A 27,704-nucleotide genomic window follows, 5' to 3' on the forward strand; every position below is an offset into this window, starting at 1 on the left:
TTTCTTTATTCTTAGTTTTTATCTTTATATCTTTTTCAAAGAAGTCTCAAGCTCAGTCTCACTTAAGGGCTTTGTCAAACCTGTGCTGGGATGTGCCAGGTCCTTCATACATCAGCATATTTGATCCACGGAAAAAATGGAGTAATAATAGCAGAGTGATGAGAAGGCCTCAGGCAGAACATAATTATGCAAAAAGTTATCCCAGAATGACTAAGAAATCACTGTTTAGCATTCACAGTGTTACATAAACCTGTTTTAGAGATTACACAGTGTCCTAATAGGGTCACTTTAATAAGGGTTACACCGTCTTGCATTTTCCACAGAATTAAGGTGAACGATCAGATCGTGGAGGTGGACGGCACCAGTCTGGTTGGAGTAACTCAGAGTTTCGCTGCTTCTGTCCTGAGAAATACACAGGGAGTCGTCAGGTAAGATGCTGGATGTCCTACTGTCATTACACTGCTTTATTACGTTTCATTAATCACATGTTTGACCTTAAAGGGATATTTAATATTGAATTAAAAATCTTTGCCACTGGCCATTCGAAAAAAAATCGTAGTTCATCCATAATGGTCTTGAAAAGGTATTAAATGTCTTAGATTTGACTTGGTGAAACCTGTAGAAACCCTGTATGAGGACCACAGTTCAGCTAAAAATCACCAGAAAGTCACATACATCTTAAATAACAATAATAAATAATTCCTTACATTTATATAGCTCTTTTTTGGGTACTCGAAGCGCTTTACACAATTTGGATAACCTGAGGATGATCAAATTAATAGCAAACGTTCATTTTTGAGTAAACTTTAACTCGCCCTGTAATATTGTCCATCAAAAATCCACCTTCGAATCCTTTCCATAGCTCACACACATCTGCTAGAGCGAGAGATGTGATTAGTAGCGTATGAAAAAGCATGACACGCCATCATCGTCTCTCCCTCCCACTCAACACTCTGGAGAAAAACACAGAGTTGTTATTAGTGTATCTAACGTCCCCTCAGACTCCACAGATCGTTGAAAAGCGTGTCTCTTCACACTGTCAGGAAACACAGCTCTTCATTAACAATGGCTTTAGCACAGTGGGATCCAGCAGATTGTTTTCAAGCTGATGCCGTCAGCAGGGTTTTCTGCTTCCTCAATAAATATAAACACACTGAAAAGCTAGTTCTTCAGAACTGTGGGTTTACTTTTCAGCTTCTTCAGCTGTGTGTTGTTTTAAAAGTGGTAAATGTAAACATAAGTTTTGTATATGTGATTTAATTGTTTAGATGGATCGAGAGACTGATTCGCATGATTTCATATGGTCAGATGCTGATGCTGATAGTCTGCACTGGAAAAATGGATTTTATTTGATTAAATAAAATTTTATGTATCAGTACTTTCTTTGTTATAATATAATATAATATAATATAATATAATATAATATAATGTAATATAATATAATATAATAATATATAATATAATATAATATAATATAATATAATATAATATAATATAATATAATATAATATAATATAATATAAAATAATATAATATAATATAATATAATATAATAATATATAATATAATATAATATAATATAATATAATATAATATAATATAATATAATATAATAATATATAATATAATATAATATAATATAATATAATAAAATTTTATATAACATAATATAATATAATATATTATAATAAAATATAACATAACATAACATAACATAACATAACATAATATAATATAATATAATATAATATAATATAATATAATATAATATAATATAATATAATATAATATAATATAATATAATATAATATAATATAGCAGTGCACTAGGCTGTATATCAGCACTGGTGGGAGGTGTGCGTTGGCACGAGTGCATAGTGTCCCACCAGTGACGATATACAGCCATATTGCACTGCTACTCGAATGATATTGCATTTTTTACAACAGTTCAACAGCATAATCGTGTGTATAAAAAAAGCAAATCACAGAAAATCTAAAGATCCTTTTGTATGAGGAACTACTTTCTTCCACCATTCATTCACATCTGCAGCTAACGTCAGAACAGCAGAAACCATTGCTACTTCACCAACAGCATCACATTTTAAGATTTTAAGGCTGAACGGCATGAAACGCCATCAGTCTAGAGACCTTTCTCAGTATTTCTCTGTTGCAGTCGGGATATCACAAGTTTTAACCCCAAAAAAGCCAAAGCAACGCAATCACTAACAGAATACTGTTTTTCCTTCTTTCTTTATTTTTACTGAACTAGTCTGCAATAACGAAAACAGGAGACTCATTAGAAACAAACAGATGGCCAACCAAAAAGTAAGTCAGGGATATAGAAAGAGTGGCCAAAACAAAACAAAATACACATTCCTGATATGCGAGTCCCATCTCACACTCAATACACTACATTTACTATGGTATAAATACAGCACTGCAACATAAAAAAGAGAGAGATCGACTTCACTCTCCAATTTTATAATGTTTTGATCGGCTTTAGTTAGAAAATGCGCCAATCTTTTTTCCTCTGAGGGCTTATTGTGCGGTCTCTGTCGCCATCTTGTGGATGGACAACGTCAACCATTTTTGCTCTGCTCAATGACAGGCTTAGGGCCGCCGATGCGCTGTATGATATCTCCAAAATTATTAATATTTAAAGTAGGCACTATCCTTACAAATAAACTGCCTAGTTGCAATCTAAACAACTACAAAAAATTCTAAAATTTTATATTATATTATATTATATTATATTATATTATATTATATTATATTATATTATATTATATTATATTATATTATATTATATTATATTATTATATTATATTATATTATTATATTATTATATTATATTATATTATATTATTATATTAAATTATATTATATTATATTATTATATTATATTATATTATTATATTATATTATATTATATTATATTATATTATATTATATTATATTATATTATTATATTATATTATATTATATTATATTATATTATATTATATTATATTATATTATTATATTATATTATATTATATTATATTATATTATATTATATTATATTATATTATTAAATTATATTAAATTATATTATATTATATTATATTATATTATATTATATTATATTATATTATATTATATTATATTATATTTTTCTCAGTTAAGTCACATTTTTACAAGGACATGTCATATGCCTGCACTATGAAGGTGTCAGGAAATCCTTCATTTGACCATAGCTGTATTTTTCAGCTGTCTATATTCCTCTCTGTTCTCACCGATGAGGCACGGTGGCCCAGATTCTCAATTTGTGCTATATTTAACCTACTGTAGAAATTATGGCAGGTCTTAAACTCGATCTGCACCAATAAATACATGAAGACTGTCAGTCTATTAGGAGTCGCTCATTGCTGTGATGATTCAGTGTCAGAATGGGGGATGTTTTAGCATGTTGGAGGTGATGCTCACATCCTGAAATGCAATCCTGTCACTCCAGATGTATATGAATAATCATGACATGGCTTTATTAATAAGCAAGCGCTGTACCAGAGCAGTTTGGTCTCTCAGTGTGTGGTACGGAGGCTGTTTCCAGGTCAGCTGCAATGCAAACGCTGCGAAGAGAGGCTTGGCATGGCAGGGTATTATTGGCCCAGTTGTTGCTTCAGATGTAGATCAGATCTGGCCCTTTATCTGTGTGGAACGCAGGTGATTAAGAGTCCATGCTGAGCTCCATGCAGCTTCTCAGCAACATGCAGGGGATGGGTGGAATATTATTGGAGAAAATTTATTTTTATCTCAAATTATTACTCGGTTTTCTAAAATTTTGGAAAAACTCTTTGTTGAAAGGCTTGAAAAATTCACGCACAACCTTTTAGCTGATGAGCAATACGGTTTCAGGAAAAATAGATCAACATCTCTGGCATTAACAGAAGGTATTGAAGAAATTACTAATGAGATGGATTAAAAAAAGGAAGTTGGAGTTTATATAGATTGAAAAAAGGCATTTGATACAATAAATCATGCCCTGTAAAGATCTTTAAGTCAGTACAACAACAAAAAAGGAGTACCGCAGATAATGTTTGGCACCCACATGTTGAAAATCCCTGCTTTGAGATGGTTGCGCATAGAAACCTTTCTGAAATACTAAAACCAGTCCGTATGGCACCAACAACATAAAAAAAAATGCTTCTAACTCACTTTTAAAATGGTTTCAAAACTTTGAGTTTCTTTTTTTCTGTTGAACACAACATAAGATATTTTGAGGTTGGATAATGTTAGTAACCATTGACTTCCTTACAAATACTATGAAATCCAATAGTTATAGAATTCTAACATTTTTTTAAATATTATTTTGTGATCAACAGAAGACAGAAACTCGAGCAGGTTTGTAAATGGGGACAGAATTACCGGTTTTGAGTAAACTATCCTTTTGAATTGCACTGTAAAAAAACACTTTCTCTTTTTCTTGTTCACTCAAGGTAAAAACATCAGCTGCACTGACCTAAAATATTTGTCAGTAATACAAAAACATTTAGTTGGGTTATCATAAGATTATTAGTTTTCTGGAGAGGTGAACTATTTGTAACAAAACGTTTAAGTTGTGCCAACTGACATTTTTTTGTCTGCAGAACTGGAATGCCTGAAGTTGAGTTTAAAAAAAAAACATAATCTTTTTCTTGTGTGCTCAACATTTATTTATTTTTTTCAATCTTTTAATTGATAGGATGTGTATGAATGGAAGTCTATGAGGAGAAAAGTGCAGTGTGACCGCAGCAGAATACTAATATCTTGCAAAATAAGTAGAAAAATGTCATGTACAGTTATCATGGCAAAGACAAAAATAAAATATTTATTAAAATTAATATTAGAAAAATGTGTTAAAACAATCTCAAGAGTAAATAAGTGAGATTATAGGTGGCAACAAATCCTTGTCTTAATGAGTGATTCATTGAATTATTCAAAGATAAAACACCACAATGCTGTTTTAAGACACAAATGTTTTGCTCTGCATTTGTTTTCAAACATTATCATTTGTTAAACATCAAAAACAGACAATTTAGTGTCTAAAATGTAACTTAATTTATGGATTTTCAGCACACTTAAGTGTGATATTACTTAGACTGTACTGTATCTTATACAGTCATTTATATACAATATAACACAACCCCTGGCTTATTCACTATGGTAAAAATGTATTTTATCTCAAAGACATGTAGGGGTGTGTGATATTGACAAAATTATAATTTATTGAAAACCTCCTGTGAAATGTTTATTATTTAAAAAAAGTATTTTCCATGTGATTTTTAATAAAGCAAGAAAACTTTCACAGTATTTTTTATAATATTTATTTTTCTTCTGAAGAAAGTCTTTTTTGTTTTAATTTGTATAAAAAGCAGCAGTTTTAGATAAACAATTTTTTTAAAGAAAATTAATTATTGGCCCTCTTAGATTTTTTTTTTCTTGATTAGTCACAAATCAAACCAATGTTAACCAATGACTTGCCTAATTACCTTAATCGACCTAGTTAAGCCTTTAAATTGCACTTTGGGCTGAATACTATTGTCTATTGTCAAAATAACTGAACTGCACTTTCATCTTGGCAAAGACAAAAGAAATTAGTTATTAAATTGATTGTTTAAAAATGCATTGAAATAATTGAATATACTATATATAATACTATATATACTGTATATAAATAATATAAATTATATAAATTATACCATTGACCTTGGCTTATTCACTATTGTAATTATTTCTTTCATAGACAGTCACTTATTCGCATATGGGATAGCTGCAAACAATTTCTGCACATCCATATGATGCCATAATAAAATCCATTAGAATTGAATGACTTCAGCTCTTTCAATGTCATTTGTCAGACGCAATGGCAAAGCGGCTTTAGACTTATAAAGGAGGTCGTTGATCTTCGGAGATTAATAACTAATTATCTGATTGCAGTTCTGCTTGTGTATTTCCAGGTTTTAGGCAGCCGTATTTTTCACCTGACTTTGCCAAATAGCATTGTTATCGTTTTGTACAGTTAACACACTCACCTGTTGTCATTTATCACACTGACCTCAGAAGAAGTCGATTCATGGGGTATATAATAAAGAAATACAATCCGTCAATGAAGAGGGAACAAAAAAGCCTGCTTGAAGCCAGACAATGTTTGAAAAGCGCTTGACATTTTTCACTTCATTATAACTGAAAAGAAAGGATTTTATCTCTCTTTCTTTTTTCGCCTTCCACCTTTTTATAGCCGTCTCCTTTATGTGAAATCCATTCCCTTCTTTGTCTTCATTTGAAAATCGATAGCCATGATCTTTAATCCACATTTCCCTACGCCTCATGATGCTTTGTGGGAATTATGGTAGAAACATCCATTACATTGAAAAAAAGTGTGGTGAATGTGGAAAAAAGTAAATTGTTTTTGTCTGTAAGACCTGAGATATCAAAAAGTAGACAGAAAGTTCTAATTTTCTGCATCTGAGATGTTTATTAAACCATCTAGCAAAATCAAAAATAAAATGTTTGCCATATACTTTTTTTATTATATTAATTTGCATCACATTAGGCGTACGTGCAACATTTTGCTCACAGCAAGTGAATTTTGATGATAGAAAATCATATTACCCTTGACATTTTGACAACAGAGAACACGTCAGGCAGTTTTTCTCAGGCTGTTTTTAGCTGTTACCTGATATACCTGTTTTATATCAAATCATATACAACAGGTTTTTAAACAAAGTATTGATCAGGTTGATATTATATAGGTCTTAGAAACTCATTTATAAAATATACGTGCAGCTCTATAGGGTTAAAAAACCTGGTGAAGGTCATCAAGCTCACCGCTCTTCACTGAGTGCAAACACAGATACACTGGAGGATTTTAAAGCTGCGAGGATCAGTCGTTTGCTTGTCTGTGCTTGCACTCGATAACCATCGGGAAAGTGCAGTGAACTGATAACCTTCACGGCCAATCACAGTCATTTCTGTTGAGCACTGGTGAATACAATGGCATATCAGCTGTGTTTAAGAACCTGTTTAACAGTGCTTAAATAATAGCGGCACATTAAAATTTAGTATCCTGACAGGTTTGATATAGTAAAAGAATCAGTTAATTTTTCATTTTCACTATCCATTCAGAACAGACCTTCGGGTCACTTGTAAAGCAGTAAATTTGAGTCACTTTCACTTCGCTGATGAGATAAACAGCCAGGTACACAACATTCCTGTGTGACGCCATACTTCCGGGTTTCTTCCCACCACAGCCTCGATTTCGCTTTTAAAATGGTGGGCGTGTGAAATATGTCTATTGTGAATGGATAAGACAGCTAAACTGCTTAGTCGTTTGTCAATATAAGTGTGCTCTGAAGGGATGTTCTGGTGTAAACTATGGCTACAGTTTAGATTTCAATTGTTGTAAATTGGGGCGACGCAGGGGTGCAGTAGGTAGTGCTGTCACCTCACAGCAAGAAGGTCGCTGGTTCGAACCCCAGCTGGGTCAGTTGCCATTTCTGTGAGGAGTTTGCATGTTCTCCCTGCGTTCGCATGGGTTTCCTCCGGGTGCTCCGGTTTCCGCCACAATCCAAAGACATGCAGTACAGGTGAATTGGGTAGGTTAAATTGTCCGTAGTGTATGAGTGTGAATGAGTGCTTGTGTGGATGTTTCCCAGGGATGGGTTGCGGCAGGAAGGGCATCCGCTGCGTTAAAACGTGCTGGATAAGTTGGCGGTTCATACCGTTGTGGCGACCCCGCATTAATAAAGGGACTAAGCCGGAAAGAAAATGAATGAATGAATGTTGTAAGTTGTACCTTACACCTTATGTGGGAGTTTGATTGTGATTTGTTTGGAAGTGATTAGTTTCACTTCTTTTTTAATGGAAATTCCCCAAACAGGAAGTGAAACTCATAATTGGTTACACTTTGCAATAATGTTGTATTAGTTAATCCATTTACTAACACAAGCAAACAATAAACAATACATTTATTTTAGTATTTATGTTAGTTATTGTTAGTTAATGAGAGTACAGTTGTTTATTGTTTGTTCATGCTAATTCTGTGCCTTAAAAAATGTTAACAAGCATGAATTTGAACTTTATTAAGGCACTATGAATAATAAATACTTATTATTCATAATTAGTTCATGTTAGTAAACACAGTTAATTAAACCTTATTGAACAGTGTGACCCCATCATCACCTTTTACCACTCTGCATCTGATATCATAGCTGCTCTCATTCTCTTTGGCTGTTGGTGTGTTTGCAGATTTGTGATTGGCCGAGAGCGTCCGGGACAGCAGAGTGAAGTGGCGCAGCTCATCAGTCAGACTTTGGAGCAGGAAAAACGTCAGAGAGAGATGATGGAGCAGCAATACGCACAATATGACGCGGATGACGATGAGGTGAGCGTTACGGACCTGTCTGAGCATGTCAGAACAGGTTCATCAGCTGTTGGAGCAGGTTCAAATCTATTATCCATGATTCCTCCATGCTACAAGCCTCAGCCTGTTACAATTTGTCACATCAAAGTAGCGGCAAGATGAAGCCAGTTTTTCTGGTCAGAAACAATATAATCAAGCTGTCCAGTCATATTAAAACTCATGCTCTGAAGTATTGGCTTGCACAGTTCTGTATTATCAACTGAGCTGTTGCACACTAAATATTAAAAAGATATTGAAAAGAAAGTTTAGTCCTTTTCAAAATTTTAGATTTAGACACGTTTGGCAAGACAAACTTTGATGCTGGTCTGAGAATGCCTGAAAGGCTTATAAGCTTAACCTTAAAAGCATTTAATAAAAGTAGTATAAGAAGTTGAAGGCCATGCAGTCTGACAAACACTGACAAGCAGATGGATAGATGGATGGATACAGTAGATAGATAGATAGATAGATAGATAGATAGATAGATAGATAGATAGATAGATAGATAGATAGATAGATAGATAGATAGATAGATAGATAGATAGATAGATAGATAGATAGATAGATAGATAGAATGATAGATAGATAGATAGATAGATAGATAGATAGATAGATAGATAGATAGACAGACAGACAGACAGACAGACAGACAGACAGACAGACAGACAGACAGACAGACAGACAGACAGACAGACAGACAGACAGACAGACAGACAGACAGACAGACAGACAGACAGACAGATAGATAGATAGATAGATAGATAGATAGATAGATAGATAGATAGATAGATAGATAGATAGATAGATAGGTGGATGGATGGATGGATGGATGGATGGATGGATGGATGGATGGATGGATGGTTGGATGGATGGATGGATGGATGAATGGATGGATGGATGGATGGATGGATGGATGGTTGGATGGATGGATACAGTAGATGGATGTATGGACGGATTGATGAATGGATCCAGTAGATAGATGGATGGACAATAGATGGATGGATGGATAGACGGATAAATACAGTAGATGGGTGGATACAATATATAGATGGATGGATGATATATGGATGGATGGATGCAGTGGATGGATAGATGGATGAATGGATGGATGGATGGATGGTTGGATACATACAGTAGATAGATGGATAGATGGATGGATGGAGGAATACAGTATGGATGGATGGATGGATGGATACAGTAGCTAGATGGATATATTAGATAGATGGAGGGATAGAAGGATATAGTTAATAAATAGATAGATAGATAGATAGATAGATAGATAGATAGATAGATAGATAGATAGATAGATAGATAGATAGATAGATAGATAGATAGATAGATAGATAGATAGATAGATAGATAGATAGATAGATAGATAGATAGATAGATAGATAGATAGATGTTAACATGTTTGGACATGTTGCTAACTATTTACTAGCATGTTTAACTATCACCACATTGTTAGGATAGGATCATGTTAGATAACTGTTAGGATAGGATAGATCTGCTGGGGTTTGTTTTATTACTAGTCACTGAGCAGTCATTGCTGACTTCTCATTAGCAGTTTAAAAAGAGAACCAAACAGCCACGAGTCTGTTGTCATGTCTGTTTTCGAAGGACACAGATCGGTGCTTTTCCATAATGCATGCAGGACTGTCACCGTTGGTGCAATTCTGCACAATTGCTCTGATGACTGACTGAAGAAAGTGCTGAATTAATTGCTCGTTATAATATTCAGAGATAATTACACCAGCAGACCAGGCAAAGCCATTTCTACCTTGTGATTTGGAGGACACTTAGCCTTATAGCGTTGTATGCTGCGCAGGATGATGCAAGACTCGCATGTGCCAATGCAAGAGAGAATGAGTGTCAGTGAAAGTCCAAATTAACACTTTGACTGATGGAGGCACGCGTGTTCATTTCTCCATCAGATCATCAAAATCTCACATAACGAATTTAGCTGATGTTATGCATGGCTTGGTTTTGTTTGTATCTGCTGTGGCGTCTGGATTTTGTGGAGCTCTGGCTCTGGTACAGGCTGCTCTCTTAAAATGGCTGTACGATCAGCACTGTTTTATAATTCTGGCACAGGCGGCTTCTCTCAGCAGACGGGCTGCCCGTGAGGAATTGTAATGAATGTTGCAGTTCTTGCTAAAGATTAGCGTGTTTGTGTACAGTTGAAGTCAGAACTATTAGCCCCCCGTGTATTTTTTTTTCTCCCAATTTCTGTTTAACGGAGAGAAGATTTTATCAACACATTTATAAACATAATTGTTTTAATTACTCTTTTCTAAAAACTGATTTAATTTATCTTTGCCATGATGACAGTAAATAATATTTTACTACTGTAAATATGTTTTAAGACACTAGTATTCAGTTAAAGTGCCCTTTATTACAGTTTTTCTCCATTGGTTTGGCTCATTTCTTAAACAAAAATTAAATTCTCAAAACAACATGGACAAACCTCCAAACCACTTGCCAATTGTTTACGACAAAATTGAATTTATCATTCATTTCATCTAATTGCAAAATTCTAACTCCATCTTTGCTAATGATTAAGTACAGATTTCCAATTCCAAGTGAATAGATCTAGTTGATCTGAACTGATTGGTAATTCTCAGTCTAATGGTTGTTCTCTCCAAAATGTGTCAGCGTCATTTCATTGTATGTGTCATTACATGCACAATAGTTTGTTCAAATGTCAAAATTTGTCAAAACCATAATACCATGAATACCATACAGTAGGTGAATCCTTGGAACACTTGATTACAATTTATTACAGCTATTTATTCTTTTTGCTCTGATATATAGAAGTTGCTTTGTGTGTGGTTGATCATTACATTAAAAGAGGAGTTACCATTTCATTGGCAGTATGAGTGCAATGTGTGATGTCAAACCTTGGAGGCTACTCTTACCTTAAAATCCTATTTCTTTTTTTTTTTCAGTTTTATGCACAATTGTATTCTGTTAGCTGGACAAAAAAAAAAAAAGACAAAACATCTAAACATTTTGACGTGCAGTACTTACACAATGCTAAAGGGACGAAGCATTTTGGGGGCACTGACTGTTTAGTTGAGAAAGAAATTTAGTTTTGACATATGAGTGAACGGTTTTGGGAAAGGTATGAGCTTTTGCAAGTGAGCTATAGTGTTGTGCTAAAGTGTAACACTGTTTTGCCAAATGATCTTAGAATTTTGAGAATGTAATTTCTGTTTCAAGAAATTAACCAATTGAGAAAAACTGTAATTAGGCAATTTTATTAATTAGGCAAGTTATTGTAAAAGGGTGGTTTGTTCTGCACTATAAAATATGTAAGTCAGTACAACAAAAAAAACATAGGTCTTATTTCCTTGAATTTGTCTTGGTTACTCAACTTTTTCAAACATTAGATGCACTGACCTAAAATGTTTGAAACTGAGTGAACAAAATACTCTTTAGGAAATTGGTATACTAAGAAACAATACATTATCAGAACAAAAAAAAAAAAAAAAACAGTTCAATTGGAAAAAAAAAAAAAAAACTAAAACAGAGACAAATGTTAACAAGGGATAAATGTTAGAAACAGGACAGGATCCAAAACAACAATAACAGTAAACAAGACAAAGATCAAAACATGGCAGGATAAACAGGGAAAAATGCTTCATAATGCTTCACAGGGAAAAACAAGACTCAGCAAAGAGTCTGTGTGGATGAGGTGTCTTTATAGGCCTAGTAATCAGTCCATCATGAGCTTCCAGCTGTGTGTGTGTGTAATTAGGAGGAACCAGAAATGGTCCTGTATCATTATTGCAGCATTATCGCAGTAGTATTATTGCAGTAGTATTTTGTTGTTGTTGTTAATAATGGTGACATGAATGTATTTATTGGTGAATTTTTTTTTTTTTTTGTCGCTGTTGTTAGGATTGAAATACTGCAACCTTCCTTTTTTCAAGTGATGATTAACTCAACTTAAAGTAAAAGGTTGGCTGGAGATAGATGGATGGATGGTTGGATACAGTAGTTCCATGGATGGATGAATGGAAAGATAGTAGTAGATAGAGGTTATAAGTACTGCAAATATTTATTTTTTCAAGTGATGATTAACTCAACTTAAAGTAACATGTTGGCAGAAGCTTATTTTGGGTTGAAAAGTTGAAACTTGCCAAGTTTTACCCACAAAACTAGTAATTTTAACCTAATGAAGAAAATTTTGATATGGGTTAAGTTGTACATGGTAATGTTAATGTTAATGTTGAATGTAGTTGTACAGACATTTTTACAGATTTTTGACAAACCAGAATAAAAAAGTAATTTCAAGTTTTTTCAAGTTGGATTTGTACAGTTTGTAGACATAAAATAAATATAGCTTATATTTATATATAGCTGTATAAATATAGGTAGCGAATAATATTGACTTTAAAATTGTTTAGAAAATTAAAAACTGCTTTTAAAATTAAACAAATAAGACTTTCTCTAGAAGAAAAAATATTATTGGAAATACTGTGAAAAATCCCTTGCTCTATTAAACATATTTTGGCAAATAGAAATAGAAAACAAAAATTCATAGGGGTAATAATTACGACTTCAACTGTACGTGTGTGTTTGATCTTGTAAATATATGGTATATGGGTGCTTGAGCGTCAGCACATGCTTAAGTGTTTGCATGTGTGTTATTACATGATGGTTTTAGGGCTGCTGTGTGCACTGAGGCAGTGTAGTGTGAACCTGTGTGAAATCTCGCTGTGCTGTGGATTAGCAGCTGCCAAAACTGTTCACAAGCCGACTGCCAGCAGTAAGTGGCCTCGAAACAGCAGGGTCCTGCAGGTTATAGTGGTTATGAACGTTTCAGAGAGGTTTGTGGTGATGGAAAAGCAATACGGTGGCGCTCAAAAGTATTTGAATGGCTCTGAGAGACTTGTAGAATAATTAGTGACGGGCAAAGTTTAATCACTATTAATCACATCCAATATGTTTTGAAGTATTATATGTGTTTTTGTTATATATATTTATTATAAATATAGGGTGACACACAGTGGCTCAGTGATTAGCACTGTCGCCTCACAGCAAGAAGGTCACTGGTTGGGTCAGTTGAGTCCCTGCTGGGTCAGTTGGCGCTTATGTGTGGTGTTTGCATGTTCTCCCCGTGTTGGCACGGATTTCTTTCAGGTGCTCTGGTTTCCCTCACAGGCCAAATACATGCGTTATAGGTGAATTGAATAAACTAAATTGGCTGTAGTTTATGTTTTTGAATGAGTGTGTATGGATGTTTTCCAGTACTGGATTGCAGCTGGAAGGCCATCCACTGTGTATATGCTGGATAAGTTGGCAGTTTATTCATTCATTTTCCTTTAGCTTAGTCCCCTATTTATTAGGGTTCACCACAGTGGAATAAACCGCCAACTATTCCAGCATATGCCCTTCCAGCTACAACCCAGTACTCGGAAACACACTCTCCATACACCATACACTCTCACATTTACACCTGCACTCATACACTACGGCCAAGATAGTCAATCCAATTCACCTATAGCACATGTGTTTGTACTGTGGGGGAAACCAGAGCACTCGAAGGAAACCCACACAAACGCGGGGAGAACATGCAAACTCCACACAGATATACCAACTGGTCCAGTCGGGACTCGAACCAGCGATCTCATGTTGTATCACCTAAATATAAATAAACTTTCTTAAATATATGCATGCATGTGTGTATTTATATATATACATAATAAATATACACATCACACACAAAAACTTATATTTTGGATGTGGTTAATCGTGATAATTCAGAACTGGCTTATATGAAAGGCAAATGTCTCTAGATTATGATTATTTTACCAAAATAAAATATAATCATGCCATGATTTGTAATGATTTCATTAGGACAGTAAGGTCTGACTTTGCTTAGACAAAAGTCTTGTCACTTAACAGAAATAATGTCCAGTAAAGAATATAAAGTCATGCTGCAGTGGATAAAGAGTTAATATAGTGTATGACTCACATGAGCTTGGAGGACTGGATCCATACATCTCTGCAATGACTCAAATCACTTATTAATAAAGTCACCTGGAATGGCAAAGAAAGCGTTCTTGCAGGACTCCCAGAGTTCATCAGGATTATTTGGAGGTATCTTCAATACCTCCTGCTTCATCTTACTCTAGACATGCTCAATAATGTTCATGTCTGGTGACTGGGCTGGCCAATCCTGGAGCAGCTTGACCTTCTTTGCTTTCAGGAACTTTGATGTGGAGGCTGAAGCATGAGAAAGAGCGCTATCCTGCTGAAGAATTTGCCCTCTCCTGTGGTTTGTAATGTAATGGGCAGCACAAATGTCTTGATACCTCAGGCTGATGATGTTGCCATCCACTCTGCAGATCTCTTGCACACCCCCACACTGAATGTAACCCTAAACCATGATTTTTCCTTAACCAAACTTGACTGATTTCTGGGAGAATCATGGGTCCATGCGGGTTCCAATAGATCTTCTGCAGTATTTCTAATGATTGGGATTCAGCTCAACAGATGATCATCTGAAAAATAGACCTTATGACACTTTTCCAAACGATCAACTAGAAGTCAAGTTATTTGTTGCTCTTACAACTGGAATGAACAACAAGACTTTTGTCAGGTAGTGTATAATGTCTATAAAAGTTATGCTGGAAACATAGATATATACACTAGATGTCGCCTGGCCTATTGTTGTCTATTGGACGGAATGCGTCAATAGCGCCGCCATCTTGCTACAGGGTAGCGCTCCTTTGAAATGAATGCGGGACCAAGGTACAGTGGAGGACTGTGGCCATGCAAAACCAGAGATATACACATATACACATGAATCTGTGATCGGGAGTTTTCCTGGATGTTAGTATGTAATTTTTTTTTTTCTAATTACGAAAATTATAATTTTACATCACTTTTCTACATTGATGGATCAGTGACCGCACGGGCATTCCTGACAAAAAGCTTGTGTTTGTGTGCACAGGAATGTACTATTCACCCTCCCTGTTAAATTTAATCTAATCCGTGTCCTGAAACACACCTCCTCTCCTGCTTTCACTTCTCATACTGACTCGCCGTTACGTAGACAGCGCTAAAGTCCCGCATCTCCACATAATAACACTGTCTTGATTAGTGCGGTTGAATGACATTTGTCCTGGGAGCACTGTACCAATGTGGCGGCGCTATTGACGCATGCTCGGGGTCCCTATGCGATATCTAGTGTAAATATCTATGTGCTGGAAACATGTTAGCAACATAACTCTTGCTAACGAATCAATGACACAAGCAATGTGAAGAAAATATTAAATACTCTAAAAGTGGCACAGTTTATAATTTGTCATTTAATACGGTAGCATTCATATATTTTTAAGCATGTTATAAGTGCTTTCTGTGCAACTCTATATGACCTTCTTGCAATTAGTTTCTTCAAACATGTGCGGTTGTTGCTAAAAGGATGGTGACACAAAAACTAATTGGATGTGACACTCTAGAAAGAAGTAATTTGCCCCTCGAGGGTTTCTGAGAGGTAATATCCCGCTGATGATGTGCTGTAGATGAGGAGACTCAGATGAGACATAGATGAGAGAGCGCTCAGGTTAAAGCGGTACAGTAGGGCAGGGTTATCTTCGGCCTCCTGCCAGGCAGAATAATGTGATCCTCCCAGGGAACAGCCCTGCCCTGCAACCAGATCTGAGCCCCAGCCAAGCAGAACCGACCTGTCTGTGTGTGTCTGCACACATCCGTCCACCTGAAATAACTTCGGCAGACCAGCATGCAAACAGAAGTAGATGCTGTGTCAATTGGTGCTATATTGAAAACAAAACAGACTGGAACTCGCATATGCATTACTGTTTAAAGCAAACTTTTATAGCATGAAAAGTGTAATCATAACCTGTAAAAGTAATAGCACACTTCAGTGCGCTGTGCAAATCGAGGTAAATTCAGGTTTCAATTGGCTAACCATACCAATTAATGCAAGATCAAATCCAGGTTTTTAGGGTATTAGATGGTTTCTTGCATTGCTATTTTTAAATACAGCATCCCAGAGGCCCAATGCCTGGAGAGAGTTTGTGGATCCTATTAAATATGAACGCCTGCTCACTGATGGCTCCAGCAAGAGCAGTGTGGATGTTGATTGGTGTGTGTTTGTGTTCAGACAGGAGAATACGCCACCGATGAGGAGGAGGAGGCTGGACAGACGGGAACAGACAGAGATGTGGCCATTGAGGTTTTCGATTTACCCGAAAACGAGGACATCATCTCGCCGTCGGAAATGGATGCCACCAAACTGTTCCAGAAGTTTCGGGAGGTAAACCAAGAGCATTTACTGTCAAAATTAAATGTCTTTAAGGTCAAAATATAAATTGTGATTTTGTTCAGTTGTATATGCTAGCAAAATGGTAAACATTTAAAATATTACACATGTGCAAACCTGCTGGCAACATCTGTTAGTCCATACAAAATGCTAAACATATTCATTCATTCATTTTCTTGTCGGCTTACTCCTTTTATTAATCTGGGGTCGCCACAGCGGAATGAACCGCCTACTCATCCAGCATATGTTTTTAAGCAGCCACAGCTCATCACTGGGAAACATCCACACACTCTAATTCACATACACACACACACACACTAGGGTCAGTTATAGCATACCCACATGTCTTTGGACTTTGGAAACCAGAGCACCCGGAGGAAACCCACACTGTAAAAAATGGCCGTGATTTCAACGGTAAAAAACTGTAAAAATGCCACAGTAAAAATCCATAACCTGGTTAACAGTATGTTTCCTTAATATATATAGCGTAAATTGACTTTCCCATAATTCCCTGCATGGCACATAAATTTTTATACTTTTTGTTGACATTTATTTTAGTTGTTTCCGCATGTAATGAAGGCCAGCTAATAGGTGCTGTGCAGGTAAATCTCACTCCTCTGACCTCTAAAGGTACTCTAGCGACAGACGCTAAGGGCCATGGTCTTTAACCTCCTTGTTAGAGCAACCGACTCCCATGCGAAAGGTCGCCAGTTCGATCCCAGCTCGAAGCGGGTTGGGTGGTGTAGGACTGGCGGGGTTACATTGGTGCCGTGACCCGGATGGGAGTGAGGTTTAGGGGGTGAGTGTAACGGATGCCAGCTAGTAGGTGCTGTGCAGGTAAACCTCACTCCTCTGACCTCTAAAGGTGCTCTAGCGACAGACGCTAGAGCCCATGGTTTTTAGCCTCCTTGTTAGAGCAACCGTCTCCCATGCGGAAGGTCGCCACTTCGTTCCCAGCTCAAAATGGGTTGGGGGGTGTAGGACCGGCGGGGTTACCGATCAGTAATGTACATTAGAGATTTATGTTAAATCTAATATTGATAAACTGTTTATTTCATGACTTTAATTGTACGCGTGTTACCATACTGGTATTTAGTAGCTGTGTGAATAACACTATACACTCATTCACTTTTCTGCTTGTGGGGATAGTTGTTCGTGATGAGCATTGGTTAATTATGTGACTTTCTCATCACCAACTGCATATGGCTGTGTAAACGTGTCTCTTTGTAACAAAAGATGTGTCGATATTCGTAATTCAAATACAGATATATATTACAATATAAATACAGATATTATATCTATAAATCAATGAAATACAGTAGTTTACTGTTAAAATGAGAAATTACTTTTACGGTTTGTACTGTATTTTTAACGGTTAAATACTGGCAGCCACAGCTGCCGTTTTTTACCGTAAATTTTACAGATTTATTTTTTACAGCGCATGTGAACACAGGGAGAACATGCATACTCCACACAGAAATGCCAACTGACTTAGCCGAGGCTTGAACCAGCGGACTTCTTGCTGTGAGGCAAACGTGCTAGGCACTGTGCCACCGTGTCGCCTGCTAAACATATTGGCATGCTAATTATAAAAATGTTGGGGAAAATGCTAGTCAATTCATATTATCAACATGTGTATAAACCAACACGTTTATTCATGCTAAAATAGTTTTGAATGCTAGCAACATAATAAACTCGCAAAACAAGTTAGCATATTTGCATGCTAGTTAAAAATCATTAAAACATTAGGGAAATGCCAGCAACATGCTAATTCACGTTAACAACAAGTTTATAAACCAACAAGTTTATTTGTGCTAGAATAGTTTTGAATGCTAGCAACATACTAAAACACGCAAAGCAAGTTAGCATGTGCTAAAACATGTTGTAAACAAGCTAGCAACATTTTTTAGAAGCAGCAAGCTAACATGCATCTAATGCAAGTAAATATCTGTTGATCAATGCAAAAGGCTAAACATATTTGCATGCTAGTTATAAAAATCATTAAAAACATTGGGGAAATGCTAACTACATGCTAATTCACACATTAACGATAAGTTTAATAGCTTTAAATACTAGCAGCAAACCTGCTAACAACATGCTAATTCGTGTTAAAATATATTATAAAATGTCAGCAAATGTGTAAAGCACATATTAAATATATTAGCAAGCTAACAAAAACTCCCATCAGGCGCATAGACCAAAAATTTACTGAAGAGGCAAATGTTTCAGTCAAATGTTGACCATTGTTAATGCCTGCCTAACAAAATAAAACAAAACCAATAAACAAAATTAAATGACCTATACCACTTCGCTTGTCTTTTTTCAGTTACTTCATACTTTGAGAGACATGATGAAAGAGACATGTTTGAAGCTACAAGCTGACGCGCATATTTTGCAAGTAAACATCTGTTAAATCCATATAAAATGCTAATCATGCTTGCAGCCTGCTAACAGTATTCTAAGCATTAGCAATTTGTTCAACAGGCTAGAAACATGCTAGTAAGATTTTAATATACAATATACTAACACAATTTTAAAAGTGTAAAATGTGGCGGGAAATGTTAGCAACATGCTAATTTACGCTAAAACAGATGGCACGGTGGCTCAGTGGTTTGCACTGATGTCTCACAGCAAGAAGGTCACTGGTTCGAGTCCTGGCTGAGTCTGTTGGCATTTCTGAGTGGAGTTTGCATGTTCTCCCCGTATTGGTGTGGGTTTCCTCTGGGTGCTCCACAGTCCAAAGACATGCGGTACAGGTGAATTGAAAAACGAAATTGTCCATAGTGTATGAGTGTGAATGAGAGTGTGTGGGTGTTTCCTAGTACTGGGCTGCGGCAGGAAGGCCATCTGCTGTGTAAAACATATGCTGGATAAGTTGAGGGTTCATTCCGCTGTGGCGACCCCTGATTAATAAAGGAACTAAGCCAAAAATAAAATAAATGAATAAACAAACAATGTAATGTATAAAAACGTGAACATTTCAGTGTTTAACATCTAAACACACACTCTCTCACTCTCTCCCTGCTGATCATCCTATGAATTTGCTCATAGAGAAAGAGAGAGAGAGAGAGAGAGAGAGAGAGAGAGAGAGAGTGATGCAGAAAGAGCTGCTCTGGTCAGTTTCCTCTGAGAGTAAGACACTGTACATGATCATCTCTTGCCTCTTTGTGTTTTCAGCTGCAGATTAAACACACTGTCACTGAAGCCGAGATCCAGAAACTCAAGAGCAAGGTAAGAGCCTGCTGTATCTGCTGTTACATCTACACTGCAAACGTAGGAAAGATGCAAATCAGATCAGATGGAACAGATATTCAGTGCATTAAAGGAAAATTACTCTTAACTACTAATTTTAGTTTAATCAAATTTTTTATTATAATTATAAAAAAAATGTAAATTGTAAAATGATTAGCATTTGTAAACATTTCCTCTGTATTCATTGACTTCAGATGGAGAAAAATCTTTTAATACACATGTTACTATTCTGTTATATTTTGAATGTGCTTTTTAGTTTTATATTTTATCTTAAAATAAATAAAATATTATTTACTTTCATCATGGCAAAGATAAAATAAATCAGTTATTAGAAATGAGTTAATAAAACTATTATGTTTAGAAATGTGTTAAAAAAAATCTGCTCTCTGTTAAACAGAAATTTGGGGGGGGGGATAAACAAGGGAGCTAATAAATCTGACTTCAACTGTATATGTATATATTTGTGTGTGTAGTGTTTATAATTAAGTTTTTAAAAAAAAATCTTTTTGGTAGTTTTTATATTTCACATAGTTTTAATTAATTTAATTAAATTTTTTTTGTACCTATTTTAGTACTTGAACCTGTTTCGGTTAGTTGCCAAAGCAAAAAAATACATTTTTCATGCAATTTTTTTTGTGATTTGTATATTGTGAATTATATATTTTTTAATTTTTGTTAAATTTTAGTTAATAATTTTGAATTATTTATGTACTGTATGAATGTGTTTTTATTTTTATAATTATTATAACTATTATTATTATTTTTCCCAGTAATGGGTTGCGGCTGGAAGGGCATCCGTTGCGTAAACATATGCTGGATAAGTTGGCGGTTCATTCCGCTGTGGCGAACCCTGATTAATAAAGGGACTAAGCCAAAATAAAAATGAATAAATGAATTATTATTGTTTTCAAATTAGTTATATTTTTGCAGTTTTGAGAAACTATTTTTTATTACTTATTTTTGCATTTTCCTATTTAATTTTAACTTTACTTTTCATAATTTTGATTATTTGATCTGTCATTTATATTCGTTTTTGATTTATTTAAAACATAAGCTGGAATAGTTGGCAGTTCACTCCGCTGTGGCAACCCCTGATAAAAAAGGGACTAAGCTGAAAGAAAATTAACGAATTAATGAATTAATAAATTACATGATATGATACATATTTTCCTGCATCTGATATTTAGGTTTTTTTTTAATTACCCATAACAATATTATATATAAAAATTTTATTTAGACACAGATTTCATCACATACGAGGACGTACAGTCAGGGTGAAATCTGAAGCTATCTATATTGCCGATATTCTCTTTAAAATCAATATAATTTTGTGTGTTTATTTTGGTGACGCTATCTCGTCGAGTCATGTATTTAAGATATAAATCGGTTGTGTGGAAGGTCTTATCTTATTAGTGAGAGATTTTGCTGGCTTTTGGATCTCCAGTTTCTTCATGTCGATGATGTCTAGACTGATTAATCTGTGCTTTTTTAAGTCGTTTGGCCTGGTTCAGTCTCTGCATGTACGGGACGGATAGTTGAAGAAAACACAGTGGTAATAAAAATGGTGTAGCGATGCTCTTTACCCATATACAGATTAGATATACAAGATGATGATGATGATAATATAATAAGAATATTTATATTATTATTTTTTTAATAATAAAAGATCATATTAATTTGTTTTGAATTACATTTTATGTTTAAATTTTCAGTTTTGTTTAAATTAAGAAAAGCTACATTTTATTTCAAAATTAGAAACGCTCATGAAAAACAATGTTGAAACACTGTCTAGAAAAGATAGGCTTTAAAACAAATAAATAATAATAATAATAATTATACTTTGACATATGTTCATATTCATTTTGATTTCAATTAAATAAAAAAAAATAGTATAATTGTACTAAATCAGAAAAGCTAAAGAAAAGCCAATCAAATATTATCTGTGAATGTCAGACTATATTAATAATAATAATTATTATTTTTTATTATTATTACTATTATTATTATTATCATCATCATCATTACCATCATGTATTTATATGATCCTTAATTAGATTTAATTATTATTATTATTATTATTATTATTACTATTATTATCATCATGTATTTATAATATTTAATTATAATTTAAGTAATTTAATTACTATTATTATTACAATCATCATCATAATTATGTATGTAAAATGTTTAATTAGATTTATTATTATTATTATTATTATTATTACTACTACTACTTTCATCATCGTGTATTTATAATCTTTAATTCGATTTAATTATTATTATTATTATTATATTTTATTATTATTACAACTACTACTACTACTACTACTACTCCTATTATCACCATGTATTTAAAATAATTAAAATAATATTTGAAAATAATTATAAAATATTTAAAGTAATTTGATTTAATTATTATTATAATAACTTTATAATAATAATAATAGTAATAATAATAATAATAATAATTATTATTATTATTATTACCATCATCCTCATCATTATGTATTTATAATTTTTTATTACATTAATTATTATTGTTATATCATCATCATCATCATCATCATCATCATCATCATCATGTATTTATAATCTTTAATTAGATTTAATTAGTATTGTTATATTATATTATCATCATCATTATCATGTATTTATAATCTTAAATTAGATTTAATTAATATTGTTAATTTATCATCACCATCATCTTCTTCTTCATCAAATATTTATAATCTTTAATTAGATTGTATTATTATTGTTTTAATATTATCATCATCATCATCATATATTTATAATTTTTAATTTGATTTAATTATTATTGTCATATTATTATCATCAACATGTATTTATAATTTTTAATTAGATTTAATTATTATTATTATATCATCAGCATCATTATCATGTATTTATAATCTTTAATTAGATTTAGTTATTATTGTTATATTATCATCATCATCATCTTCATCATGTATTTATAATCTTTATTAGATTTAATTATTATTGTTATATTATTATTATCATCATCATCATCATCATCATCAGCATCATCTTCATCATGTATTTATTATCTTTAATTAGATTGAATTATTATTGATATATTATCATCATCATCATGTATTTATAATCTTTAAATAGATTAAATTTAGTTTAAGTTTTGGAATCCAATTTAAAATTTGACTAATAAATTCTTAAATCAGTCAATTAAATGACTTGGTTTTATTGTAATTAGTTGCATGTATTTATGTGTTATTTCATATTTAAACTTTTAATTAAGGAAATCACATTTTAGTTAATGCTAAAAACTGGCAAAAAAAAATATTGTGCATCATTCCTTTTATCTTAGAATATAAGGTGCTACACATAATAAGATTAAGAAGAATATTGTCTTTAAAGCAGTACAACACTAATGTATATGCGTTATTGATTTATCTGGACTCTCTGTGTTCAGCTGGCTGCAGTGGAGAAAGAAAAGGCTCGCTGGGAAAGAGAGAAGACCCAGCTCAAGCAAAGCATCGAGGACAATAAAGAGAGGATGCTAAAACTGGAGAGCTACTGGATTGAGGCTCAGACGCTCTGCCACACCGTCAATGAGCATCTGAAGGAGGCCCAGAGTCAATATCAGGCCCTGGAGAAGAAGTACAACAAGGCCAAAAAGCTCATCAAGGACTTCCAGCAGAGGTACATTTAATGGAGAGAAAAACTGCAACTGCTTTTAGTGAAGGCATAATTACTAGTAATTCTTTTTCAAATATGTCCCAAGTGCTTTTTTATGAAAAGAACAGGCTTTTTTCAAAATAGGCCTAAAGTCAGCTTGAAATAAAAGTTTACAATGTTTATTTTACTAGCACACATTGTTACTCTTAAAGTGAAAAATTATTAATCCGTACAAGTTAATTCACTGAAAAAAATGGGTTTGTTTTGATAATCTTAAATGAAAGTCTGAGCTTTTACCTCTGTGTTTTGAGTGGTGGTCCTTTTGTTTATGTCAACCTGAGGGCTTCCATAGCAACTGCATAATAATTTTCTTAACCCCGCCCATCTTATATTTTTAACCTCATGCGTTAGTTTGCTATGAGGGAATGATGCTGTAAAGAAAACCCCGCCCCCTGTTTAATATTCTGTTTTAGCTGGAAGTACATCAGCTTACTTCAATAAAAGTCTCCTTAACTTCCAGTTCACATGGACTTTAACTAGGCTAATCAGATTAACTAGGCAAATTTGGGTAATTAAAAAAGTAATTTAACAGTGGTTTGTTGAAACAAATGAAGATTTAAAAAAAATTTGAAAAACGAATACTAATAAGGGCTTTTGGGCGAGGCAGTGGCGCTGTAGGTAGTGCTGTCGCCTCACAGCAAGAAGGTCGCTGGGTCGCTGGTTCGAACCTCGGCTCAGTTGGCGTTTCTGTGTGGAGTTTGCATGTTCTCCCTGCCTTCGCGTGGGTTTCCTCCGGGTGCTCCGGTTTCCCCCACAGTCGAAAGACATGCGGTACAGGTGAATTGAGTAAGCTAAATTGTTCATAGTGTATGAGTGTGTGTGTGAATGTGTGTGTGTGGATGTTTCCCAGAGATGGGTTGCGGCTGGAAGGGCTTCCGCTGCGTAAAAACTTGCTGGATAAGTTGGCGGTTCATTCCGCTGTGGCTACCTCAGATTAATAAAGGGACTAAGCCGACAAGAAAATGAATGATTAATAAGGGCTTTTCCCTTTGCGATTAGCCTGGGTTATCATTGTTCTAAACACAGATTTTAACCCTGGGTAAAACACATTTCACACATTTCAAGTTCATGCATTTAAAAACAGCCACAAGACCAACCGACGTGCTGTACATAAGACAGAGTAGGGCTCTATTTTAACGATCTAGGCGCAAAGTCTAAAGCGCAGTGCGCAAAAGCATTAAGGGCGTGTCAAAATCCACTTTTGCTACTTTTAGGACGGTAAAATACTCTCTGCGCCACGTCATACACACATGATAAGCATACATAACTAGCACACACATGACATACACACATCATAAGACCCAGTGTTAAGAAAAGCACTATATTGATGTTTTAAAATGTTTAAATACTGCTTATTACTTCAAAATATTTTTTAAATGTAAATACTGCTAAGGTCAATATTATTAGCTCCCATATTTATTAAATAATTTTTTTTATTTGTGCATCACTAGGTTGTATGCGAGTTTAACCTTCATTATGCCATGTTTTTGTGTAGCTGAAGATGTGAAGGTGTGCTTTAGAAATTCATACCATGCATATTTCCTAAAGAAAACAAACAAATCCCTAAAGTGTGTAGAGTTTATCTCTATGGTCATTTCTATTACAACTCTCCCCTCTGGAGCCTGACTGCCTTTAATTCAGCTCTCCCTTTAGGCATTATTGCCATAGTTAACTTTGGAGACGCTGTCTGTCCGTGCCGACAAGCCTGAGTAAGCATTATACAGGAACTCTCCCAGCTGACAGTAGTTTGATGGATTGCTTTTCTTGTTATTTTCCTGATAATGAGGCTCCGTGCTCTCGAAGGCCTTCCAAATAGACTAATAGGTCTACACAAACTCGCCTCAACCCATACATGAGTGCATGCATTATTGGCCTCACTCTAGATCTGTGTGTTTTTGCTTTCTTACAGAGAGATGGAGTTTGCACAGAGGGAGGACACAGAGAAGAAGAGACTGGAGGAGGCAGAAAAGGCTCATTTGGCTGAAATCCAGAGTCTTCAAGTGAGGGTAATTATCAGCACACACACGTCAGTGCACTTCAATGCATTTCTGGGAACTGAAATCACCCGAAGTCTGTTTTTATTAGTCAGTTTGTGAGGAAACATGGATAAGATATATTGTACAGTGAGGTTCTAGAGAATAGCATGTGGCTTCTGGAGGTTAAAACTAATTATTTTTCTCTACAGAGACATTGATTTTTAGAGACCTTTTAAAGACAGGCCTGTTATGGGGTCTTAAGTTGCTAATTGTTTGTTAATGTTTTTGCTGAACCCATCAATTGGTGTAATTGGATATATTTTTAAACCAATAGCAGAAGTCAGGCAGAAAAACTACATTACCCATGATGCTGTGCTGGAATTGCCACCAACTAGAAAGTCCTACTAAGCAAAGCAAACCAATTGACGAATTACCATGTTTATAAACATTTCGGATGCACACGCAGGGAGGTGGCAGAAAAAAAAAACAGGAGCACTAGCGTTTACAGCGAGGGAATGACATCCGATGCTTTGCAGATTTTGTTGTTGGCTTGGAAATAAGATATACTGATTACATATTATAAATATTATTTACATAATGCTTTCAGCGTATTATAACAGCTCGTCACCAAGTGATAAGCACAGTGATTCGGCAAAGTTAACGTGAAAGTGAGCAGCGTTTGTCAGGGTTCTGCCACTTTGGTCTTGTAAATTCTTGTTTTGGTGGCAGAGCTCTGACACTACTCAATGTCTGGTCCTGTTTCTGTCTCTGTGTGTGCGCGCGCCGTCGTGGGTGTACGCAGAGTGTGCGCGCTGCCACATGATGTGGCCGCGCGCGCTCTGCGTCCCTCAGACGCGTGCGCTCTTGTACTCGTGTTTGTGTTTTCGTCTGTCAGCAGCGTGGTGTTTCTTTCCCAGCGTCTCAGTCTTGTTGGTTTCGGTTTTGGTCGGCGCTGGGATGAAGCATGCACGCTGCGTGTGTGAGCTCACGGTGATTGCTTTCATTCATCGGGTGCTCGTGTCTTGCGTCTTTTGTCAAAGCACGTGGCTCGGTGTTTACATTGTGGTCACGTGCTTTTGTCGTGTGCTTCAGTGTTGTGTTATGTGAGCGCATGGCTTGTATTGTCTCTCTGTGTCATGCGCTCTCCCGTCTATTGTCTAGTCCCACCCTCCTTGTCAACCCATTATTAGTTAATTGTGTTCACCTGTGTGTCAATTTACTTTTTGCTTTATAATCCCCCTCATGTTTTCAGTCCTTTGTTAGTTCGTCGTCGAAAGTTTCCTGTCCTGTTGTGTCCAGCCCTGTCTTGTCCAGTCAGTCAAGTTTGTTTGTTCTTTTATTTGTTTCATTAGAGTTTTACCCCCTCGGGGTTGTTTGTTTTGCCTTTTTGTTTTCATTTTATTATTAATAAAAAACCCATTATTGCTGCATCTGAGTCCTCGCTCCTTTTTCCCCTCACCGAACGTGACAGCGTTCATCTTACAGATCCTATTGCGATAGCACCCTCCCAATGAATATTGGACAAGAAGAAATGACCAAGCATCCAGCCCCAAATATACAATCTCATTGAAGTGTTTTTACAAGAGAGAAGTTAAAGGCCTACAAGTCTTTGGATGCCAACAATGTTGTTCTGTGTGGTCATGTGCCAGAAATAATGTTCCACGACTACCAGATTCAACACTATGTAGTGCTAAAAACCGAGGTTCTGCCCAGCCAAAGACAAGGAAAGAAGACGGAGCTGTACAAGGCCTGAATAATTAATCATCAACTAGCAAAACGACTGCATTCTAATTACTAACTGCACCTGTACATTGCCTGTACACCTTGCGAACGGCACTCGCAAGAGACGCTCGAGATACGAAAGAGCGAGCACAGCGGCCTCTCGCGGATTCGCAAAAACAAAAACTGCACAAATACGTACCTCCCGGGACGTATTTCGCGGTCTCCAGAAACGTCTGCTGGACTACGTTTTCAGAATGAGCCTGGGTTGGATATAACATGAGAATTGCAGAGTCCAGCATTTCTAATTAGGTCGACATTTGATTCAGCTCCTT

At 35.1% G+C, this 27,704-nt stretch overlaps 1 protein-coding gene across 4 annotated transcripts in view; it reads left to right on the forward strand.

Annotated features, from left to right (window-relative positions):
- ppp1r9a (protein phosphatase 1, regulatory subunit 9A) overlaps window positions 1-27,704 on the forward strand; it is a 100,921-nt gene that overhangs the window by 54,802 nt on the left and 18,415 nt on the right. For all 4 annotated transcript variants that reach the window (XM_087295993.2, XM_087295995.2, XM_087295992.2 and 1 more), the window contains exons 5-10: window positions 324-428; window positions 8,265-8,400; window positions 16,553-16,705; window positions 19,889-19,942; window positions 23,409-23,638; window positions 25,584-25,680. In XM_087295993.2, coding sequence (XP_087152119.2) covers window positions 324-428; window positions 8,265-8,400; window positions 16,553-16,705; window positions 19,889-19,942; window positions 23,409-23,638; window positions 25,584-25,680 — 775 coding nt within the window. The remainder of the gene's footprint in view (window positions 1-323; window positions 429-8,264; window positions 8,401-16,552; window positions 16,706-19,888; window positions 19,943-23,408; window positions 23,639-25,583; window positions 25,681-27,704) is intronic.

This window comes from Danio rerio, chromosome 19 (genome assembly GCF_052040795.2).
Source record: "Danio rerio strain M-AB ecotype USA chromosome 19, GRCz13ab, whole genome shotgun sequence".
Taxonomy (NCBI): Eukaryota; Metazoa; Chordata; class Actinopteri; order Cypriniformes; family Danionidae; genus Danio; species Danio rerio.